We start from the raw sequence: 22,806 nt of genomic DNA, 5'->3' as shown, positions 1-22,806 counted from the left end.
TCAAGATGGCCACCATAGTTTCTGTACCCAAGAAGGCAAAGGTAACTGAAGAAGTGTTTTGAGAGACTAGTCAAGGATCATATCACCTCCACCTTACCTGCCACCCTAGACCCACTTAAATATGCATACCTCCCCAACAGGTCCATAGACGATGGAATTGCCATCATACTGCACACTGCCCTATCCCATCTGGACAAGAGGAAAACCTATGTAAGAATGCTGTTCATTGACTACAGCTCAGCATTCAACACCATAGTACCCTCCAAGCTCATCATTAAGCTTGAGGCCCTTGGTCTCTAGCCCACCCTGTGCATTTGGGTTTTGGAATTCCTGACGGGCCGCCCCCCAGGTGGTGAAGGTAGGAAAACCTAATTTCCACTTCGCTGATCCTCAACACTGGGGCCCCACAAGGGTGTGTGCTTAGCCCCCTCCTGTACTCCCTGTTCACCCATGACTGCGTGACCTTGCATGCCTCCAACTCAATTATCAAATTTGCAGACGACACAACAGTAGTGGGCTTGATTACCAACGATGAAACATCCTACAGGGAGGAGGTAAGGGAACTCGGAGGGTGGTGTCAGGAAAACAACCTCTCACTCAACGTCAACAAAACAAAGGATATGATCATGGACTTCAGAAAACAGTAGAGGGAGCACCCCCCCCCCCCACCACCCCTATCCACATTGATGGGACAGCAGCGGAGAAGGTGGAAAGTTTTAAGTTCCTCTGTGTACACATCATGGACAAACTGAAATGGTCACACACAGACAGTGTGGTGAAGAAGGTGCAACAGCACCTCCTCGACCTCAGGAGGCAGATTAATGCAGGGTAGTAACTTTATGAGTTGGGAGTATGGTTCATTGTTTAGCTAGCTACTGTAGCTACATGTCTAAACAAAAAAAGTGACTATGCAAGTAACTACTTCCCTGTACTGTTTACACCTTCTGTATCCTGTGCATTTGACAAATTAACATTGATTTTATTTGATATAGTATGTGTTTACCAGCAACAGTAATGTGAAGAACAACATGACCAACTCAAATGATAATATAACGTTAGGCCAACGAGACAGTGTCCAAGTTCTAAAATTCACCCTGTAGAATGCCCTGCTTTTATTTGATTATTTTATAACCTCTTCAACCTATGGGGGCGCTATGTCATTATTGGATTAAAAAACGTGCCCGTTTTAAGCGCAATATTTTGTCACGAAAATATGCTCGACTATGCATATAATTGGCAGCTTTGGAAAGAAAACACTCTGACGTTTTCAAAACTGCAAAGATATTATCTGTGAGTGCCACAGAACTCATGCTACAGGCAAAACCAAGATGAAACCTCAAACAGGAAATGAACAGAATTTTTGAGGCTCTGTTTCCCATCGTCTCCTTATATGGCTGTGAATGTGTGATGAATGAACCTAAGCTCTCTGCTGTTCGTCCAAGATGTCTGCAGCATTGTGACGTATTTGTAGGCATATCATTGGAAGATTGGCCATAAGAGACTACATTTGCCAGGGGTCCGCCCGGTGTCCTTTGTCTAAATTGTTGCGTAATCTTCAGCTGCATGCATTTTGCGGGGAATCTTCAGCTGCATGCATTTTGAGGGGAAAGGACACTTCCACGAACCATATATCATCGAAGAGATATGTGAAAAACACTTTGAGGATTGGTTCTAAACAACATTTGCCATGTTTCAGTCGATATTATGGAGTTAATTTGGAAACAAGTTTGGCGTTTGGGTAACTGAATTTTCGGGGTTTTTTGGTAGCCAAACGTGACGCACCAAACGGACCGATTTCACCTGCACAAATAATCTTTCAGGAGAACTGAACATTTGCTATCTAACTGAGAGTCTCCTCATTGAAAACATCCGAAGTTCTTCAAAGGTAAATGTTTTTCTGGTTTTTGTGAAAATGTTGCCTGCTGATGCTAACGCTAAATGCTAATGCTAAATGCTAAATGCTAGTTTTGCTATATTTGAGAAGCATATTTTTGAAAATCTGAGATGACAGTGTTGTTAACAAAAGGCTAAGCTTGAGAGCTAGCATATTGATTTCATTTCATTTGCGATTTTCATGAATAGTTAACGTTGTGTTATGCTAATGAGCTTGCGGGTATAGATTTACACAATCCTGGATACAGTTTTTTTAGTAGCTAAACGTGATGCACAAAATGGAGTGATTTCTCCTGCACAAATAATCTTTCAGGAAAACGGAACTTTTGCTATCTAACTGAGAGTCTCCTCATTGAAAACATCCAAAGTTCTTCAAAGGTAAATTATTTTATTTTAATGGTTTTCTGGTTTTTGTGAAAATGTTGCCTGCTGAACGCTAACGCTAAATGCTAATGTTAGCAATCAATAGCTATCAATACTGTTACACAAATGCTAGTTTTGCTATGGTTGAGGAGCATATTTTTTTAAATCTAAGATGACAGTGTTGTTAACAAAAGGCTAAGCTTGAGAGCTAGCATATTGATTTCATTTCATTTGCGATTTTCATGAATAGTTAACGTTCCGTTATGGTAATGAGCTTGAGGCTGTATTCACGATCCCGGATCCGGGATGGCTCGCCGCAAGAAGATAACTTAACGTTAGCTAGCTAGCTGACAAGCTAGAAAGAAACCAAAACATTGTTTTGAAAGTTGCTTTTAGTTTCCTGGTTTGCTAGATTGACATATATTTAATACATTTTTAAACAGGTGGGGTTATTGGTGTTAAAATACACCAGTTATGGTAATTTGGACCACCAGGCTGCTGATGTTATGCAGCCTGTAGTTTTTGTGTTCATACTTTTTAATAACGATAATGACAAGTTTGATTTCGGACAACAATATGTTTAATGATGTCACTGCAACAACGGTCAATAGACGTAGTATAATTCAGCGTTTCGTCTTGAAATCTTTGGTTGTTTAGTACATGGCATCACATGTGAATCCTTAAAGAGATGGGTGGGGCTAAAGCTTAAGAGGGTGGGAAAGATGCTAAGCGGGGTGTAGACACAGAAGAGCTCTCCAGTAGGTGTACCAAAACATTAAAGGGTCATTTTTTTCAAAAGTGGGGTTAGTTTATTAACTTTCAAAGCAGAATTACTTTCCATTGTTCTTCAAATGTAGGGTATGATATACCTTTTTTTTTTAGCTCTGAGTCTTTACGTTTATCCAATGTAAAAAAAGTTTGATACATAAAACAGAATTCAGCCTGTCAGTCTCATATGATTATTTTGGGGAACGTAAACTATTTATTTACGTTACAAAACAATAAAAACCATTACTACATAATTTCCAATTTGGGGTCAAAAAAAGACCCCTGTTGGCACTTTTAGGGGTCGAAATATGTTGCTGTTTTTAGGGTTAAGGATATTTTATTTGAATCAGAACTTCACACAGTGTTGTTTTCCCCTTTCCCACATATTATTCTTCATAACCGTCTATAGCGGGGATATTACGCAACCTCAGAAATGTTTCAGCCAGCCATATTGAGGCATTTGGTGACACTTGTGTTGTTATTAAATACTGTATATCTGCAAAAATAATAAATGATGATGAGAACTGATTGCACAAACAAGAGATTACCTGTCATGTTACTACTGCACTTCACCGGGTTCAACAAGTACAATGTAATGGTGTTGTGCTGTTCCACGATACACAATGCACAGGAAAAAGTCTACCTTCTCCCTAATGGTCTTCAATTCCAACATTGAAACTGAGGGATGGGAATTGAAACATTAAATCAAATGTCCCTACCCTACTTGCGCCTTACAAGGTTACAAAAACCCCTGTATAGTGTTTGTTTTCTGTGTTCTAATACTGTTCTGACGTAGAACCACATGCTTTCTGTGACTTATGTTTTGAACATTACAGAGAGAACCACCCAATCAACACGTAGCAATTCAGACCATCCCCATGTGATGGATGGGCCATCTCAGGAGCAGCTTCCTCTGCTCAGTATAACACATTTGCTGAACAAGATGAAACTATGTTCGTGAACAACTGCTGGTACTGGTGGGTCTGTTTTATATATTAAATCAACAGAGTGACCGTACTGAGAGCGCTGAAACACAAAACTGACATTTCATCAGCACTGTGTGCAGTGCAGGGTTGCTACTGTTTACTGGCTTACAAAGCATTAGATATAAAGGAACTGATTGACATCTCCCAAAACCAGAATAAGATTATAGAATCACTTAGAATATTAAACAGCAATATATTCTGTTATCCATTGTCTGAGTTATTTCAAAATGCATAACATGCTAAATGAGGACGATCTAAGTTAAACATGACCATGAAACCATAGGAATATGAAGGTTGATTCGTAATTGTAACATTCTTTGGCAAAAACACCCTACACAAACTTTAGAGGATTGTCATGGGTTGTTTTATGTCTGTTTTCAGAGCAGCCGTTTTGTGGTGTGTCTCAGAGTAGAGGGTTGTTGATGTGATGGGTGGCAGGGCACCTCTGACTCACTGCAGGCTGTGATTCAGCTTGGGGCCCTCCCAAGGGGAAGGGGGCAGTGTATCAATCTGCCCTCAGTGTGGCAACTGTTTCCCTTTCCTTTCATGTGGTCGGGGGGTTTACACTAAGAAGCCTGTATACTTGCTGAGAGTTCCTTAAAATAGGAGCTCATTCATCCTAGCCCCATACGTTATAGAGAGGGAGAAGTGTAGCTGGATTGGAAAGAATCCGTGATATTAAACAGTAGATGGGATTGTAAAGTGCTAGAAGTAATCATGCCAGACAACAGGCCACAGGAATGCAAATCATCCTTAGTTAAGTTAGCAGGTGGCCTCTTATATTCATTGAATGTCAACACTCTTTTTCGATGGAGCGCGCATAACATCTGGGAAGGCAGGTCACTGTTTTTAATTAAGTGAAACACAGTCACTCAATGTTCTGCCACGTGAGAAAAAATGCTATAAAAAGGGGAGGGTGAGGGAAGAAAAAGTACATTTCCTGTGTTCGGTGAATGTCAATACAGTTGTGTAAATACATATTAATCTTTAACCTAATCCCTTTGGTTACCTACATTTCCAAGTGTACTGAACATCCCTGGGCAACCAAAGGACTTCTCTGAAAGTGACACGTTCTCTCACACTCTTCAGGAAGCCCTGCTTGGACTGATTTGTCAGACCAGGGGTGAATGCAAGACCTAGTCATCCCAGGTCTCTGCTCTCATTTCATAAGTGAGCCACTATCGTGAGAGCTTGTCATTAGTCAGGGGAGTGTATGCACCTGTTGATATAACGTTCTTTGATTTGTCCCTGGTCTGCTCACTTTACAGGTGCAAGCTTCCAGCTTCCAGAATACAATTGGTGTGTGTGAGAAGTAGATTAAGCTGACTTTATTCGTCCAATTGTACAGAAGGTCCAAAGGATATTTCGCTTCCGCTTTATCCCGACCCCTCCGAAAGCCACACATACACACATGTTGGAGAGGTTGCAGCAGTGGGCTGCCAAAGCCTACTATGGTGCCAGTGGAGCAGATGTTGTGGGGTTTTAAGTGCCTTGCTCAAGGGCACAACCGCCTGCAACGCCATCTAGGATTTCATACCAACAACTCTCTGGTTGTTTGCGTCTGATTTTTCCCGTCAGACCTGGGATTCAAACTGTCAGCCCTCTGGTTGCTGGCTCGCCTCTCTAACTGCTAGGCTACCTGCCGCTAGGCTACTGCATAAATAATACATGAACAAATATACTTTATGTATACTGCATAAACATGTCTACGTTTCAATCAATCCAGCTCTTGTTGTGTTCGTGGTTATTAGGGGCTATTTCCTCAATGGTTAACTATTTGTTATTTTTTTTCCATTTCAGCTAAGTGGGAGCTGGAATGGCAACTATGTCAAAAATCATAGCCCTCATATAAGAGGTGTTTCTCTTTTGATCTCGGAAGACAGGAGGGCACTGTCAGTAGTTAGAAAATCAGAACTGTCTTGAACTGAATTGTGTCTCCAAAGTGTTTGTGTGTAACAGATTAAACAGAATACATTTAGATATTCTCCCTCTTGGCAGTTATCTTCCTAATAGCTTGGATGTCCTAGCTAGTTGATTTAAAACGGTCACTTCTCTATGGCAACCCCATGCACAACGGGGCTTACCAACAGCTGCTTGGCAGGGCTCAAGTACCTTTCATGATTTAGTGCTAGCAAAGATGAGCACAGCACAACAACAAGCACTGCTATATCCCACCACTGTAACGCAAACCCTGATGTTACTGACATATACTATGCATCAAACAATAATGTAGTGGTACAACAGTTGGGCACTGTATGGTCTAAACTATATATTTATTCTACATTCTCCAAAATAGGAGGGATGCCTCTTTCGTGCCTAGTGACTGTAGATCACCACACACAGCAACAAATAGGATGTTGTAATCCTCCCTGTCAGGAGAGAGCAGAGCTCCCAGCACCACTAAATACTAGCACTCTCTCACAACACAGCAGATTTACAGGCTCCCTGGGTGGACCCCTATGTTTATATCATACTTGTCAAACATTTATAAATCTCAGACGGTAGTCCGGCAACATAAAACATCCATAGAATTCCAAACACTAATACACGAAGACAACCTGGAGGCTGGCAGCTGGATGATAAAAGAGGCATTGAAGTCTATAGAATAAAGATATGTTTGTCAATTGAGTTTCTATAAGGTGGGCTTGGTGTTTTAGGGCCCTTGAGGGTGGAAAAAAGACAGTTATTCTCAAGTTAAAATGGAAAATAATTTAAGGAATGTAAGTTTTCTGTTAACTTTTTCAAGTGTTTTGGTTTAGTTTATAAAACATTGAAAGTATTTGAAAGCAATATTTTCAAAAAGATCATTTAATAATATATAAGCCACACTCTAATAATACAATAACGTGTACTTTTCCCAAACATATATTACTCAAATTATTATGAAGCATAACAACATGACAACAATAATATAATATCCATAATAATACAAAAATAACAGTGATATTACCACAATTGGGCAAACAATGTATTTTCTTAGAGTAGTTTCATTCATTATGTATTGCGTATGTAAAATGAAAATATATACTGGCCGTAAAGTACGTTTTTAGGGAGCTACTCCACAACTTTTGTCTAGTTCTCATATATTCCTACAATGGACTGTTACTGAACTATGACATTTCCTGGGTCTGAGAATATAGCAGGCCAGTCCTCATGTTTTTTCAGTGAATGCTATGGAAAGATATATTCAACAGAATGCATGACATATTTGACGTAGAGGAAGTACCTTTCAGCATAACTTATTTGATAGAAAGCATGATATATACATATATATTATAGCCAGAAGTCCAACTATATATTTTATGATAGACTAGTTGATGCCTGTGTACAGTGTAAACATGAGTAACGTCAAGGCCAGAGGAAAAACCCTAGAGTGTTAGTCAAGGAGTCCTATTTGAAAAACCCTAGAGTGTTAGTCAAGGAGTCCTATTTGAAAAACCCTAGAGTGTTAGTCAAGGAGTCCTATTTGAAATACCCTAGAGTGTTAGTCAAGGAGTCCTATTTGAAATACTTAATGTACTATTTTACATCATACCTTTAATGTGATTCATGTTGTGCCCGGCTGTTACTCAAATGACATGAATACAGATTCTGCTTTTAACACATCTGAAGGAGAAATCAAAGAGAGTGTTCCAAGTTGCATACATGTAAGCTAGTATAGGCTACAATGTGCTTATAAAACCATAATAATACAATGTTGATGCAATAATTGACACCATATTTGAAATAAGATAGCTACACAAAACATTTTCAACTGGTATGTCCTAAAATATGACCTCATTTAACTGTAGCAGCAATATGTAAACCTTTTTTTGAGTGGTTATAATAGTTTAAACAATGGTTTGAAAATGAAATCCAATGTAACAGTTTGAAAAACAGTGATATCGGTGTGCTTGAATAAAGCAATATTTTGGAAAGACTGGTATACTTTGTTGAACCGTATCCAATAAACAATAAGATCCAAAATATTGATATTATAGAGAAGTTTCCATTTACTAAGATGTACAACGAAATGCTATAACTATTACAATGTAATTGTATATGTTCGCTATGGCCTATAGGAGAGGGTGCTAAGAGATGTCAAATATACATGGACTAATACTCATTGTACAATATTGAGTGTTATCACAAAAATAGGGGGAAATAAATAAGTTAATAAAACTAATATATACATAATACTGTACAGCACAACACACATTCAGATCTATCTATATTGATATGAACTTTTCCAGCAATACCACATATCTGAAATACAATCCTGCTTGCCCATTAATGGCAACCACATGACCTAACAACCATGTTTCTGTATTTCTTGAGGATGACATTTGAGCTGTCATCAAAGTAAAGCACCGATATAGCGTTCAGCTTGGTCGGTGCACAGCATGGCTTTGGCACATTGTCAGGGAACATCAGATGGACCTGTGGAAGCAAATAGAAAGGACTGAGTATACAAAGTAGATTGGTCATTCCCGCGAAAATTGTGCCTTTTGCATCCCGTTTGATATTTTAAGTAGGAATTGTGCACCAATATTGATTTTTAAAAGCCTGGTATATTAAATGAATAGCATATTTCTATAAATCTTTCTTTTTTTTACATGAATGAAGACTTGCATAAGTGACAACATTCTGCATTTTGACATGTCCCTCTGTGACTTCTAGGATTTTAACCCACTTGACCCCCAAATATCTCCATGTTTTCATCATCATTGTAAACACTTCGCTATTTTGTTGCTTTGACAAAGTCAACCCTGTTACTTTCTTTTTTACCTCGTGAGAAAACATGTTAAACTTTTTTTTTATTAAGTTGAACATGTGCTGTTTATGACAGAATATTACAATCAGGTGAAATCAAAGTTGTACTGAATTGGTGGAACGACCCAGATAATTGGTGGAACAACCCAAAGCTGCAGTTTGAGCAGCTTAGAAAATCAATATGGTGTGGAATGAATTATTACCATATTGGTAAAGCAATTCAATATGAATTCATGGGAAATAAGCATCTTTTGAGTTTTTTTTTACATACCAGGGTTTGCACAATGGCGTGATTTGTCGCATTCATATGTGCATTGAGTGGAAAGGAACATTCCCCATCGCAGTAAAAAGCAGCATAACCTTCCGGTGCAATAATCCAGTCCTTCAAATAGAATAAAGAAAATACAAAATAAGCATCAAAGTCCTCCTCTTTAATATTGAAGACACTTTATTGACACTTGATGTCTTTTCTTAAGTGTGTCTGTTTCTGGTCTACTGCATTTAATACAATAGTTGAAACTAAAAGAGGTGCTTTTTACACACACATATTTGTAACACACATGCTATGACCACTTGTGACATTAAGCTCGGCCATGCTTATGTAGAGTAGATATGGTATGGTTCAAATAGTGTTCCATCTTTCCTACCTGCCATCCTAAGTCTCGGAAGCTGACGTAAAGTTCATGCTTCTTGCAGGCTTGTTTTTGCTCACTGGTGTTATGATCTGAAAACAACAAACAATGAATTAATCCCTCAAGTCTGCAAGTTTATCATTAGGCTATTATATACAGTAGTTCTAGACATGAGTTTTTTCTTTCATACAGCACCTGTGAGCACTGTGGTGTATTGTTTACCCACAGTACAATTATTTTTTGACAATAGGAAATGAACACCAAATCAATTATTCATGAAATATTACCAAACTGTTAACAGCAAATGGCAGCACCAACTCATGTATGGCTATTACATTAATGTGGCCACTGAAGGGGTGTTGACTGGGTATCCCTAATGCACTGAACCACATCAGTTAAAAACAGCTGTCAAAGAATTACAGCCAAATTAAAAGAACTAACTGAGATGGTCATTGTGGACGTTCTGTGTAGCTTAGCTAGAGTAGTTTTGTGAGGTGATTAGTACATATTCATATCCATGTATCTGTTTTATATTGATCTACATCAGAGATGGGCAACTCCAGTCCTGGGGCGGCAGCGTAGCCTAGTGGTTAGAGCGTTGGACTAGTAACCGGAAGGTTGCGAGTTCGAACCCCCGAGCTTGACAAGGTACAAATCTGTTGTTCTGCCCCTGAACAGGCAGTTAACCCACTGTTCCCAGGCTGTCATTGAAAATAAGAATATGTTCTTAACTGACTTGCCTGGTTAAATAAAGGTTAAAAAAAAGGGGCTGAAGGGGTGTCACACATTCCCCCAATGCCTATCAAACACAGCTGATAAAACTAATTGTATTCTAAATAAGTTGAATATTGGAGTCAGGTGTGTTGGCTGTGGCAAAAGTGTGACACCAATTGGGCCCATGAGGACTGGAGTTGCCGATCCCGGAGCTCCATCTTTCCTGCAGTAGATTATTTAGACTTTTGATCCATTAATTGGAGCAGCATGCAGTCAAAACAAGGCTCCTTGGCAACAAGAGGCTGCTTGAGTAGACATAACATCCTGGAGTGTGTAACAGACTGTTTTAATGCACTGACAGGGAATAACAAATGGGACTGTAAGGTTTGCCATCAACCTCAAAAGGTGTTTCATTATCTGAAGTAAATTTGCCAACCCAACCCCAAAACAATTTCAATGATGGTTCACTCTCAGACAAAAAGGGTACAGTTAGGGTACAGTATTGTTTCTTGGGGTACAAAATATAAAAATATGCATAATGTACCTTCAGAGGTACATATATGACCTCACATTGTACTATTTGGTACTTTTTAGGGTACATGTGCAAATAATCTATTTATTTTGAACATGAAAGTATAATCAATGGAGGCGTGGCTTAGTGGGGACGTGGCTTTCAGTTAGTTATTTTGGGCCACATGTGAGTGGAAGTGATGTGCCAGTTTAAGTGGTCTATGGTTATGTTAATTCAAGTTTGAGCATATCCTTTGCCTGTTCTGAAGTCTTTATAAAGGCTTACTTATGTGACAAGAAAGGAGCTGTAATTTATATTAACCACAACTGAGTAACCTTGTCAAAAGGTGGTGTAATGGTTAAGGTGTTGGCTTGACAGTCGCTGGATTCAGGTTTGAGTCCTGGTCAGGATACCCCCTGAATTGTGTCAGAAGTGGGATGGTGGAGAGACATGTACACTTGAGGGACTTGTTATAAAAAATAAGTACATTTTTGCAGCTTAAAAAGAATGTGGTGGTACCCTAAAAAGGCAAATGCTACATTTTGTCTCTTTTAAGGTACAAACTGCAAGGGTACAATTATTTACCTATAACTAATGTTACAATGGACATACCTTACAGGGTACCACTACAGTGACAAGCGTTTGTACCCCTTTAAGTACAAGTCGGTACCTTTTTTTCTGAGAGTGTAGTTTAATAAGCCCACCTCCACTTTTGGGTGCCCGTGGTGATTCCTGTTGACCACCTGATTTGTTGCGGTTGTGGTTCTTTCTCTTTCCACCAGCAGCCCTGACAGAGCGCAACAACACTTCACTGGCCTTGAAGAATGACACTAGGAATGGCTGTTTGGATTGTGGCCCATTCCTTCCAACGATGCCAGCAGACTTCATGTTTATACTCCGTCCTTTTAAAACAACAAGCAATGTGAATAGCAGCAAACAGAAACATAATTAGATCCTGTCTAATCAAATGCGTTAATTTAAGGGAGCAATTAAACAAAACAAAATAGGGTAAAATGGTGTCATTAGAGTAGAGTAGATTTTGGAAGCTTGTTCTTATGAGCAAAGACGTATGATAAGTTCCATTTTCCAATTTGTATGATATTGTACTACTGCTATATGACCGCTACTCCATTCATAATGTAACCTAACGTAACGTAATATATCATACTAAATGGAGGAAAACACACAAACCACAAAGATCATTTCTTATTTATTTATTGTCATATGTCATCAGCTAATGTCTCTGATTCATAGATAATCCCAAAGAACATTCCATCAATGTCTTGTGGTTTTAAAGAAGATAAAAATACCCATCTTCCTCGTATTCTTGTCATAATTGTTAAAACAGTCAGGTACTCCTTTGGGTTTTGAAATATTTTCCTCATTTCCCCACAAACAAAAAAAACTTCTACTAATGAATTTTTTTTTAAACATTTGATGTTTCTCCAATCTTAGAGCCAGGAATTATGGCTCAATTTATGATAGTTAACATGCATTATTATCCAAATAAACTCTGTAACATTAACATTGTGCTTTTAAAAAAGGAAAAATGTATCTAAAACTGCCTTAATCTTTTAAGCCTCTTTTGACATGTGAAATATCAGATCATGTTCTGAAGCCCCACCTCTATGAGGGATGGGCATCTCAGGATGATCTCTCCTACTACGTGACATGAAAATGATCTGTCCTCGACATGAAACCAAGCAACAGGTGTTCCCCTGGGGTCAGTTCTCCTTCCCCTATTGATCTCGCAGTCAATCACTGGGCTCTGTTTTCTCTTCACAGGGATTATCCTACCTTTGCTATGCATAGGGCACACAACGCTATCTGTACTTCTCTCATCTGACACACAGGTTATGATACTATTGTAAAGTGACTGTTCTACTGGATGTCATAAGGTGAATGCACCAATTTGTAAGTCGCTCTGGATAAGAGCGCCTGCTAAATGACTTAAATGTAAATGTAAATGTATATGGTATGTATTTCTTCATGTCTGATAAACATCAACATCTCAACCTCAAACCTTGACAACACAGGCCTGTCCTCTCCTCTATGGACAGCTGTGTCTCCCTCCAAGATGGCAAAGAACCTGGGTGTGACCCTGGAAAACCAGGTTTCTCTTTCTTTCACAGAGAACATCAATGACTCGGTCCGGTAGAGACTGCCTCTAAAGTAGTGGCCCCCAATTACATTCAGCCGTGGGCAGATTTTTCATTGAGCGGACGGTTGGTGGACGGAACATATAAATAATTTGTACACTGCAAATTGACCGCAAGAACCCACAAAAACAGAATAATTTCAAACCTTGATTACATTGAGATACAATCACATCTGCCTCTATTTATGCAGGGGAATACTTGGGAACATATTTCCTCAATTAAAATCACTTTAATTTCCTGTTGATTTTACAATATTTTATGTCCAAGATCAAAAATTACATATTTTTTATATATGTTAATTGTTTTGCTCAGAAAACTTGGGGGCCAAATAAAATCACCCACGGGCCGAATTTGGCACACGGGCCGCCTATTGCGGAACCCTGCTCTAAGGCATCAGTGAATATCTACTCATTTCTCACAAGCTATTTAACACATCTCCTAGACCAGTCACTCATCATCTTGCTTGGATTACTGCAACTCTCTGCTAGTCTGGCTCCCCGGTTGTGCCATCAGAGCTGTGCAGCTCATCAAGAACACTGACAGTTTATCCAGAATCTCACCCCATTTCTCAGCACTTTCACTGGCTACAGTTGGCACACCAGATTTGGACAGAGGTTTTTTGGCCCTCCAGGACTGACATTGAACAGCCCTGGCCTACATGTTTTGATGGAAATTTCTCTTGGCAATCTGTACGCAAAGATACATTCCTGGATTGATCAAGCCTGGTTGTTCCTTACCTGGATAAGAGTGTCTACTGAATTACAAAAAATAATTTCAAAGCAAACTACTTTTGAAGCCTGGGGTAACTACAACGTTTAACTGCTTTTCTATATTTAATTCCCTACAACAACAAAGGAAGATTAAAAATAGTGTTTCCTTTACCATCCAAAGTCTCCACAGAGAGCTGCAGACCCATGTTCTGCAGTGGGTTCAGCACCCAGTGGTTACTGGTGGCTGTGATGTCAAAGACCAGCCAGCCCCCATCAGAGGCCTTGATCTTTTTGGAATCCAACAAGAATGTCTCTGCATCCCTGTTAAGGAAAACATTTATATAAAATCAATAAAAAATAACAAGTGAATGAATGTGATAACTTGACAGATGGCAATACACATATATTACTATGGGTAAACTTTGATTTACTGGATAAAAAATATTTAACACAGGGGTGATATAATTGACGGACCTCACTCTGCTCTTTGAGCTCTGGAACTAATCATGAAATTCCTGTTTATGCACCTTAGTGTTGTTAAAACTTGCAAGGGCCACACAAAGAGAGAACACATGCTTCCTCTGGGTCGTTTAGACTTGGAAGCAGTCAAACAATTAATGAGGCCCTGACCTGCCATATTGGAAATCATTACATAAACAAAGTATCATTAAATAATCACTACATGATGCAATTTATTCCAGCTTTCTCTCTTAGATCTGAGCCAAAAACATCCTTTGACAAAAATGTATCTTACTAGTTACATTTATTGTTCCATGTGCTCTATCCTTTAAGCCCCATATTTTGACATTTCTCTGAAATATACTCCTCTCTATAAGGAGTGCCTAATGACTCTTTAGCCGGATTAGAGACCATCTGTTTTCACAACCGCACAAAATATGGATAAGCAGGATATTAATCAACCAGTCATGTATGTACTCAAGGCTATAATTTCCAAGCAGTGAAAAAACACATTTAAGTAACAGATTTGTCTTTGCTCTACCACCAATTTTAAACCATATGTGACTGAACCGTTGAGCAGTTCAACACCGGCTTAATGATGGCTCCTTGGGGGAGGAGCAGAGAAAAAGGTGCTGAACTGTGAAACTCTGAATAATGTTTATCAAGCCGAAAAGTCACAGTTAGGAGCTGAGGAGCTAAATGTGTGATGGCTCCAGACCTCGGTGAGCCATAAAAGAGAATGCGATGACTGGGGCCTGGGGCTTCAGATGGGAGAGTTCAATGACTAGGACCTCCAGAAAAGCCCAAGAGGGTCATATCTCCCCTTCAATCAGCCTCACACATATTTGGCCAGTGAATGTGGGCCCTGCTTTAAGTAGACCCCTGTGTGTTCAGCTATGTCACGGCTTCCCACTTCCGGAACATTGTTAAGAGAAGCAGGTGGGCATGAGGGTTATGATGGGAGCCCCCTAGGCAGCCCCTAATGGGCCCACATGGCTTCAACTGAACTGGGATGCAACAAGCCGGCTGACAGGCAACACGTAGACCAGAAGGAGTGATAACTGATGGACTTCCGAGGCTTCACAAGTGGGGAACATGCTAATGGAAAAGCTTTATCCGTGGACTATATTTGTAAGGGCCCGGTGTGGTGAGAATGAGGCGGAACAAGGTTGGAGATACAAGGATGAGGTTCACAAATAGTCAGTCAGATGAAAGGAGAGCAATATAGGCAGTGCTTCACTTGGAGTGAAATAGGTTCCGGTACTCATTTTGGGTGCTGGTACTGTTTATATTTAGGTGCAGGAACTCCACAACACCTTTGTGCTAATATTCTATAAGAGGAACAGGAGCTCAAGCAGTAGAACAGTTTAGGTGCCGGTCCTCAACTCTGGTGTGCTCCTACCCAAGTTAAGTACTGAATATAGAACACTTGTAGACCAGGCAAAGATAAACTGTAGAATTCATAGATTAAATCGATTTATTTAGTTAACATGTGCAAATGGAAATGTATGTTTGTTCCAAAGTTTCAATATCTTATTGAAAACATATTATTCATGCCCAAATGCAAATAAAGTCCAAATGTATGTTTGGTCTTAATCAAAGGAAAAACATAATTGGACCAGAATGTATGCCTAACCATTTTGCTGAGTCTGTTTACACAGACAGCCCAATTCTGATATTTTGCCAATAATTGGATAAAAGATCAGATTTGGGCTGCCTGTATAAACACTGGCTTATTGCCTCCTTTCTTGTTTGCTTCATCTTAAAAGATTGTTTCATCATACACCAAGCTGTGTAGGCTACTGACTGCATTTATCACAGCTACTACTTTGATTTCCATAGAAGACATATAATATAAACAGCACAATGGATGTTTTTAGTTAACAAAAGAAATGAAACATAAAAATAACCTTAATATAGCCCTTAATCCCTCCCAGATCCCCTCCCCCCCATTTGGAAACAAAGTTCAGATAAAACAAAGGTATAGTTAATTAAGCTTCTAAATGATAATATATACTGGTGACAAGCTTCCATTTCGTGGCATTTCTGATTACTTTGTGTCACTTACCAATCTAACGCCAAACGTGTAAAGCAGGTCATGATTTTATGATTCAAAGGAGACAAATGACCTTCTTGAAGACACTTGAAATAAGCACATGAATCAGGATAAAGTCCTTCCAAACTTCCATGATGTGCTAGTGTAAACAGGATGTCTTTTATTTTCTACCTAATTGCCTGCCTCAAGTGTTTCACAGAACAGTGCAGGTTTTAAAGGGACATTTGAAAGCGCAGATGCTCAACTTTAGACAATGTTATCTAAAGACAGCCACTTTCAAATGCATCCATTCACAAATTCGAAACTCATTTAAAGTGACAGTCAGAGTGGAGCTGAAGGATGGGACTAAAAACAAACAAAAGATAACTATTGTAAAATATAATGTGTCCGTAAAATGTATATAGTATGTATAAACTGGAAGTAGAAGCCTAAGTGTTGTTGTCCATTAGTTTACTCAAATTAGGGGAGGGGTGGTAGGGTAAAGGGAAAATAATAAAGGAAAATATATTTTATATATATATATATATATATCTTTTTTTTTTTTTGTTTACACAAAAAATATATGGGGGATTAGAAATAATGGAGACAAATACATTGTTGGAAGCCACAATCCATCTGCAATAATATAGCTGATCTACCCTCTAAAAAATGTATTGTAATAAATAAATGTAAAAAAATTCAAAGTGGCAATCGGCAGGAGAAACAATAACAAAACGGTATCTCTGCCTCTGTTTTGGTTAAAAGCTGAGAGATGGGACTGGAGAACTCTCAAATTCATATAGACAGAGCTATGGATACAAGGACATCTATGGTTTCAAAATTATAGTTCTAACCATGTTTTAAGGCTATATAGTGTTTGTTTACATTTACTTTGTTTGCAAACATTAGAGTAAGACAAGCTTATATTTTGGGTTCTGATGGGGAATGACATTTGAATTAAGCTTATGAGGCACTTATAAGTCATATTCTTCAAGAATCAATAGGTATACATAGTTCATTTATAAGTCCAAAAATGGATGTAGCAACTGCTGACTGGCCCTTTAAGCTGTATTCAATTTCACAATGTGTTAGGTTTCCTTTTATGCTATGGTGATTGATAGATTGGTTGGTTGGTTGATTGATTGATTGGTTAATTGATTGGCTGATTGATGTATTGATTAATTAACTCATTAAAGTATTTATTTGAAAATACATTTACAACTATATCACTGAGAGATTACATCTCACATATGATAAAGAGTTCTTCCATTCTCAAAATATCCTGCATCAAAACCCAAAACCCAAATCAGCAACCATTGTGATTCTCTATCTGGCAAAAAGGCTACGGTCGAACAAGGCAAACTGGTTTGTAAACTCACATGGCTGCACCTTTTATGTACAGTGATTCAGGATGCCTATAAACAATAATAGGGGACATTCGAGATGACTGGTTCCTCTTAGTTAAACAGAATGAGATGTGCTTTCTCTTCCCTTCGTATAGGTTTTTGACTGAGGAATCCACCACTCTAAACCATATAATGATCAATTACATACAAAAGCCAATTCAGTTCATAACATTTACATTTAGACACAATTTACAGTGACAGTCTAAAGAGGTATACAACTGGATGTTAAGGATACTCTACTGTACATAGTACTGTTAGAGAAAAACTACCTTGTGGAACTTTATGTGAATCATAAAGAATATAAAGGTCAGTTTATTCTATAGGTAGCCTTCAATATATTCTGTTTCTGCAGAGAGAATTTTAAATGTACATGGCTGAATGTATATTCCATTCCACAAGAATTTACAAGGTGATGGTGTACTTTATATATATATATTTCTTTTTAAATGGGATGATTTGGGGGTGTTGAAATGAAGGTCAGATGGTGCTTACTTGTTTTGATATTCCTTGATGACCTGGTAGATGGTGACCTTCAGGGTAATGTTCTCATAGCGGGCATGACTGCCATCTTTATAGATCCGAAACTCAGCCGCAGTCACCGCCTCTCCCTCTGGGATCTGAGTCAGGTCGAAACGAAACTCCTTGTAGTGCCTCCGCTGATGGGAGAAATCTTTGTCTTTCTCCACTGAAAAAGAAGACTGGTCCATGAGGACTAAATAGAGGATTTGCATAACTGCATAATATTTAGAGTGGCAATGCATAAGCCTTCAGATTTGTGATTCAGATCAGTGATTATTATTACTGATACCTTCCCCGAGCCACAATAGATACAAAATGTGTTGCACAGACAGAATGTGGTGTGCCAGCAGTAACCTACCTAACTGAAAAAAGGTAATTTATCAAATGTTTTCACATTCCAAAAGCCAATGCAAACATTTTGACTCCAACAAAAGCACTCTCCAGTCCATTTAATCAGTCAACTGAGTACAGGTAGCAGTTTGCAGACAGGCCCTCCACTGTGTGCCGAACTGCATTCTCTGCCCATGATGAATGGGCTGTCAGTTAAGAAAAACAGGCTGATTTCAATTAAAGACACTTTCGTCTGCCCCTCAACGTGACAAAAAGAGACCAGACAGCCTTTCTTGACAAGATTTGAGTGACTGCTTTGACCTCATTTGCCAACCTAATATTGACCTCCTGTAGTTCCTATACAATACATTGGCCGTGTTTGACACAGGAAACCCATATTTATCTTTCTCTGACCAATTTGTTTAAACTTGTTTTATCTGAGGACAATGATGAACGAGCTTATACTGAATATAAAATGTGCACATAAAAAATGTTACGTAATTATCAATAGAAAAACACAAACAAAGAAGAGCAAAGATGAGCAGAGTGTATTTTCAACCCTGTCTGCAATCAAAGGCATGCCATTATGCAGTCAAGAAGACACAAAGTGACAGCTAACCATCCAACACTGTTGCTAAATAGCAGCATGAAAGGATTGGGAGTTGAGGTGTGTTAGTGTTCTGGCACAGCCAGTGAAATCATAGAGTCAGTGAGTCCATTTCACTGATAGTTTATCTACAGTGAAGGTCTGTGGTTGCTTAACACACAAAGGTCAGGGGTCAGTTCTGCCTGTTACAGATTGGACTTGCACCATGATTAGCTATGGCCAGTAATGTGAAGCAGAGGTGAAGCATTTCAAGTGTCAGATAGCTGCAGATTAATTGGGAAGGTGGTTTGACTCACTAAAAAGTGTCTGCCACAGTTTCAGAGAATTCACTTTGTTTATGGAATTCATTTTTAATTACAATTTGGAAGAAGAGGAAGTTGAGAATGTACACATATTTTGCATAATTTCTCATCGTTATGTCGACAAGAGTGAAGATGCATTTTTGTGAGTACATCACGTAAATGATCTAATAATCAATAATAATCACAACATACTTCTATGCTACAACTATTAGTATTATAGGAGTTAGTAGTAGCATTAGTGTAGTGAAGTCAAGTATTATGTAGTAGTAATACTTGTGTAAATAGTCTCATTGTACACTTTACCACTGACTGTCCCCGGAATGAGAGCACAGAGCTTTCAAGGCTGACTGTGTACATGCCATGCAGCTCTAAGTGGAAACAGATGTGACAGACCAAGGTGAGGGATTTTAAATCCAACAGCACCTTCACATTAATACATTTTACATGCTCACGCTATAGCACTCTTTAGCTATATCTTTTTATAAGCCTCTGTTTTGTAAGATGTGTCCTCTGTAACTGTCATTTTTGTTTATCATACTAGCACATGTAAACAAGTATAACATTTCACTAGCTCCCTAACAAAAAATCTTATACTTTATTGTTTTTTACCGCTGGTGTACTATCCCTTAAATACACATTTCACTCTCCATTGGGATATAATGCTTAATGAAAAATGACACAAAAACGAATTAACAATGCTACTGCCTTTACATCTAACTGCCCAAACCCAGTGCCACATGGAATAAGTGCTGAAAAAGTGCAGGCTTCACTCAATCGCTTTCCTTTCTTTAACAACAGGAAATAATTAAGGTCAATTTAACCAAGGTCAGACAGTCATCTGATAAGTTATTATGAACTTCTGGGTCAAAGGTCAGAACAACTGATGAAACATTGTGTAAATTATAAGAAAGCTTTTCTTTACGCTACAATAAATGCTGACAATTTCAAAAACATATAAATACTCTAATGCAGGCCTTTTGTGAAGTATTTTGACAAACATATATTTATTCAAAATACAAGGCCTGTTTCCTAGGTAAGTCAATTATGACAGTTTAAGAGAAAATGTATTTTAGGGGAAGTGTGACATGATGATATTGCAGTTGAATATTTTAAGATCTCCATAGAGTTGAGAATTTCAAGAATGTCCAGACAAACTCTTCTTTCGCTTATTCAACCCTTATTCAAAGAACATGGATATGGTCTTCAAAATGTGGATTGTTTGTGCTTTTACTAGTGTTTTAGCGTGTAAATATGGTCCTGCATTAATATCAGGCATCTGAAAGGCTGAAGTAGAATCTAATATTAAGTTTGAAAAAGACTTCTAACTTCATAAACAGTACCCATTAAATGTATGTTACTCAGACAAACAGCACTGTGACCTTTGAAGAGAATTTGCAAACATAGTTGTGAGCGGTGTGGCATTGTTCTTGCTATAGGTGACAAACGGGAAATTAAGGCCTGCTACAATAGGAATAGCCTATAACTCATATTAATTGTAAATGTAACTGAATATCATCATTTTCTGCAACAAAATTAATAAGCATACATTGGCTACTGTGGGAATATTTGTTTAACATGTTTAGGGTTTGTATTGTAGTCTAATGATTAAGATCAAATTCAAGAAAAACAAATAATCATTCATTTTAATATAATCAAGGTTGTTAAATTTACATTTTGAGAATCTACCTGGTATTTTTTATATATATATATTTTTTTAAACATGGTCTAAGCATATGTTTTCAGCATTGAAGGACATTGTGTACTGACAATATACATTGTTTTTAATCATATATAAACGAATCTAAGCCTTTGGATATTAGCAGTGAGAAGGTCATGTGACAATTCTAAGGCTTAAAATACTGTGGTTTATCAGTGGCCACCATATTTTGTATTTTTTTGTTGTAAATGGTGCTGGAGCGCAAGGCATAAATCAGGCAGCTTGAAACTTTTCTCAAGTCAGTTCACTTACTTACCTAAGTTGACAAAGCTCATAATCATATCAGCATCGTTGAGATAGTTGGTGTCGTGAGATGTAGTGAGTGGAGGGATTTGGCTCGTCAGAGGGGCCGCGCGGTAAGGTTGCGCCACACGAGTGTATCCCTGCGGATAGCCGTAGTTCCCTTTACGCGAGTTTCCATGAGCCTTCCCGCTGAATCCTTTCCCTGTAACCTCTTGTATTCCCAATCCTTCTTCCTCCTCAGTAGTCATGGCATTGTACAGGTCAAGCATGAACAGGGGTGCTGAGGATGCTTGTTTTCCTGGAGAAAAGGGCCTTGGACGATGTGGTAAACCCAAAATAGAGAGAATCTCTCTTTGAATCTCTCTCCGTTCATGGTTACGCAATCTCCTGTAAATAAAACTAGAATGCACATGGTTGTCCCCTAAACCACAATGAACCCAGTGTAGAAAACTCAAGCAGCTCCATAAAAGTCCAAATGTGGCCCGGTTCAAAGGAATGAAGGCTCTCATTCTACAATGATGTGTTTGATAATGATGTTACACAGGTATACAGTTGTTACTCGTGTATAAAATTGATCTCCATTTTAATACAAATATCACAATTTCTGAATGTTTTCTTGCAGGATAACATACAGGTTACTATGTCACATCACTTTTTAGGAGAACGCCTGCCTGCAATGATGTTCTTTGAAGTCTCACATCAATCTATGTTGTGGAGCTGTCCCTTCTCTTCGGCGTGAGGTCCCAGTTCCAGACATGCAGCAAGTTTTCTCGAGTCCTCCGCTTAAATCCAAGTTCTCACTGTCACATGTTTCAAAGTAGACGCATCAAATGTGGAATTGTGACATTCTCTCGCACTTTTAACTCCACTTATACACAATAGTATGCAGGTACGCCCATAAAAGTCGAAAAAGCCCAACACCTTCATTGAATAGGAAGATAACAGCCCCTTTGAGTGATGTCGAGGAAATCACTAGACTATATAATAGCACCCGTTGCCACTCGTTGCCAAAGCGCGTAACGTTTTTGGAAAATGTGTTGAAGCTTGTTGTCCATCCAATGAGTGCATACCACCCAGCCAGGACCAAGTTTTTGCATCCACCTCTAGCGGCCGCAATAAAACTTAACCGACATGAAGATGAATGTGGCAGCTCAGATGTGTAAGGGGAGACACTTGAAATCTGAAACCTGTCTTAACGAGTCAAAGAAGAACAACATGGCCATTTAATTACCTCTACAGGTTTGGACAAATCCGTGCGTTTTAGGAGAGGACATTTGGACAAATGCGTAATTTGATTATGTGTAATTTTAGGTGGTGAAGAAGGCACATTTGTAAATTAATTGAATCTAGAAATATATCAATCAACGTTCATATTTGATGACATACAACGTAGGTCGATGTCTTATTTGGATAGGCCCATCTATTTTCAAAAGGTAACATTTTTCAGATTCTCTGAAAAAAATGACAATTGAGCTCGTTGCCTTGATGAGAAGACAATGGGCTGGTGAGATGTGACATGTATGGAAGTTATCCTGAGGCCTCAACCAACACCTGTCCTACCTGGGAATATGGTCGTAATTACAATGGTAAATAATGGGTATCAAAGAAGATTTTTTAAGGCATGTGTAAGCCTGTGTATGCGGTGAGAAATTAGCTACTTTGCCAGGTTTACAATATTATAATTGATTGGGTATTTAATT

At 38.6% G+C, this 22,806-nt stretch overlaps 1 protein-coding gene across 1 annotated transcript; it reads right to left on the bottom strand.

The window, feature by feature from the left end:
* Nucleotides 1–6,808: 6,808 nt before the first annotated feature.
* LOC124038403 (bone morphogenetic protein 5-like) lies at nt 6,809–22,206 on the bottom strand. Its single transcript, XM_046354251.1, has 7 exons — nt 21,120–22,206; nt 17,881–18,073; nt 13,661–13,809; nt 11,324–11,521; nt 9,410–9,486; nt 9,034–9,144; nt 6,809–8,429 (listed from the first exon to the last, which is right to left on the bottom strand). Exons 1-7 carry the CDS (start codon nt 21,613–21,615, stop codon nt 8,280–8,282), a joined length of 1,374 nt encoding a protein of 457 aa, XP_046210207.1. The 5' UTR covers nt 21,616–22,206; the 3' UTR covers nt 6,809–8,279.
* Between the last annotated feature and the right edge of the window lie 600 nt (nt 22,207–22,806).

The sequence above is a fragment of the Oncorhynchus gorbuscha genome, linkage group LG06 (assembly GCF_021184085.1).
Source record: "Oncorhynchus gorbuscha isolate QuinsamMale2020 ecotype Even-year linkage group LG06, OgorEven_v1.0, whole genome shotgun sequence".
Classification (NCBI taxonomy): Eukaryota; Metazoa; Chordata; class Actinopteri; order Salmoniformes; family Salmonidae; genus Oncorhynchus; species Oncorhynchus gorbuscha.
This window is presented reverse-complemented; position numbering and strand designations above follow the sequence as displayed.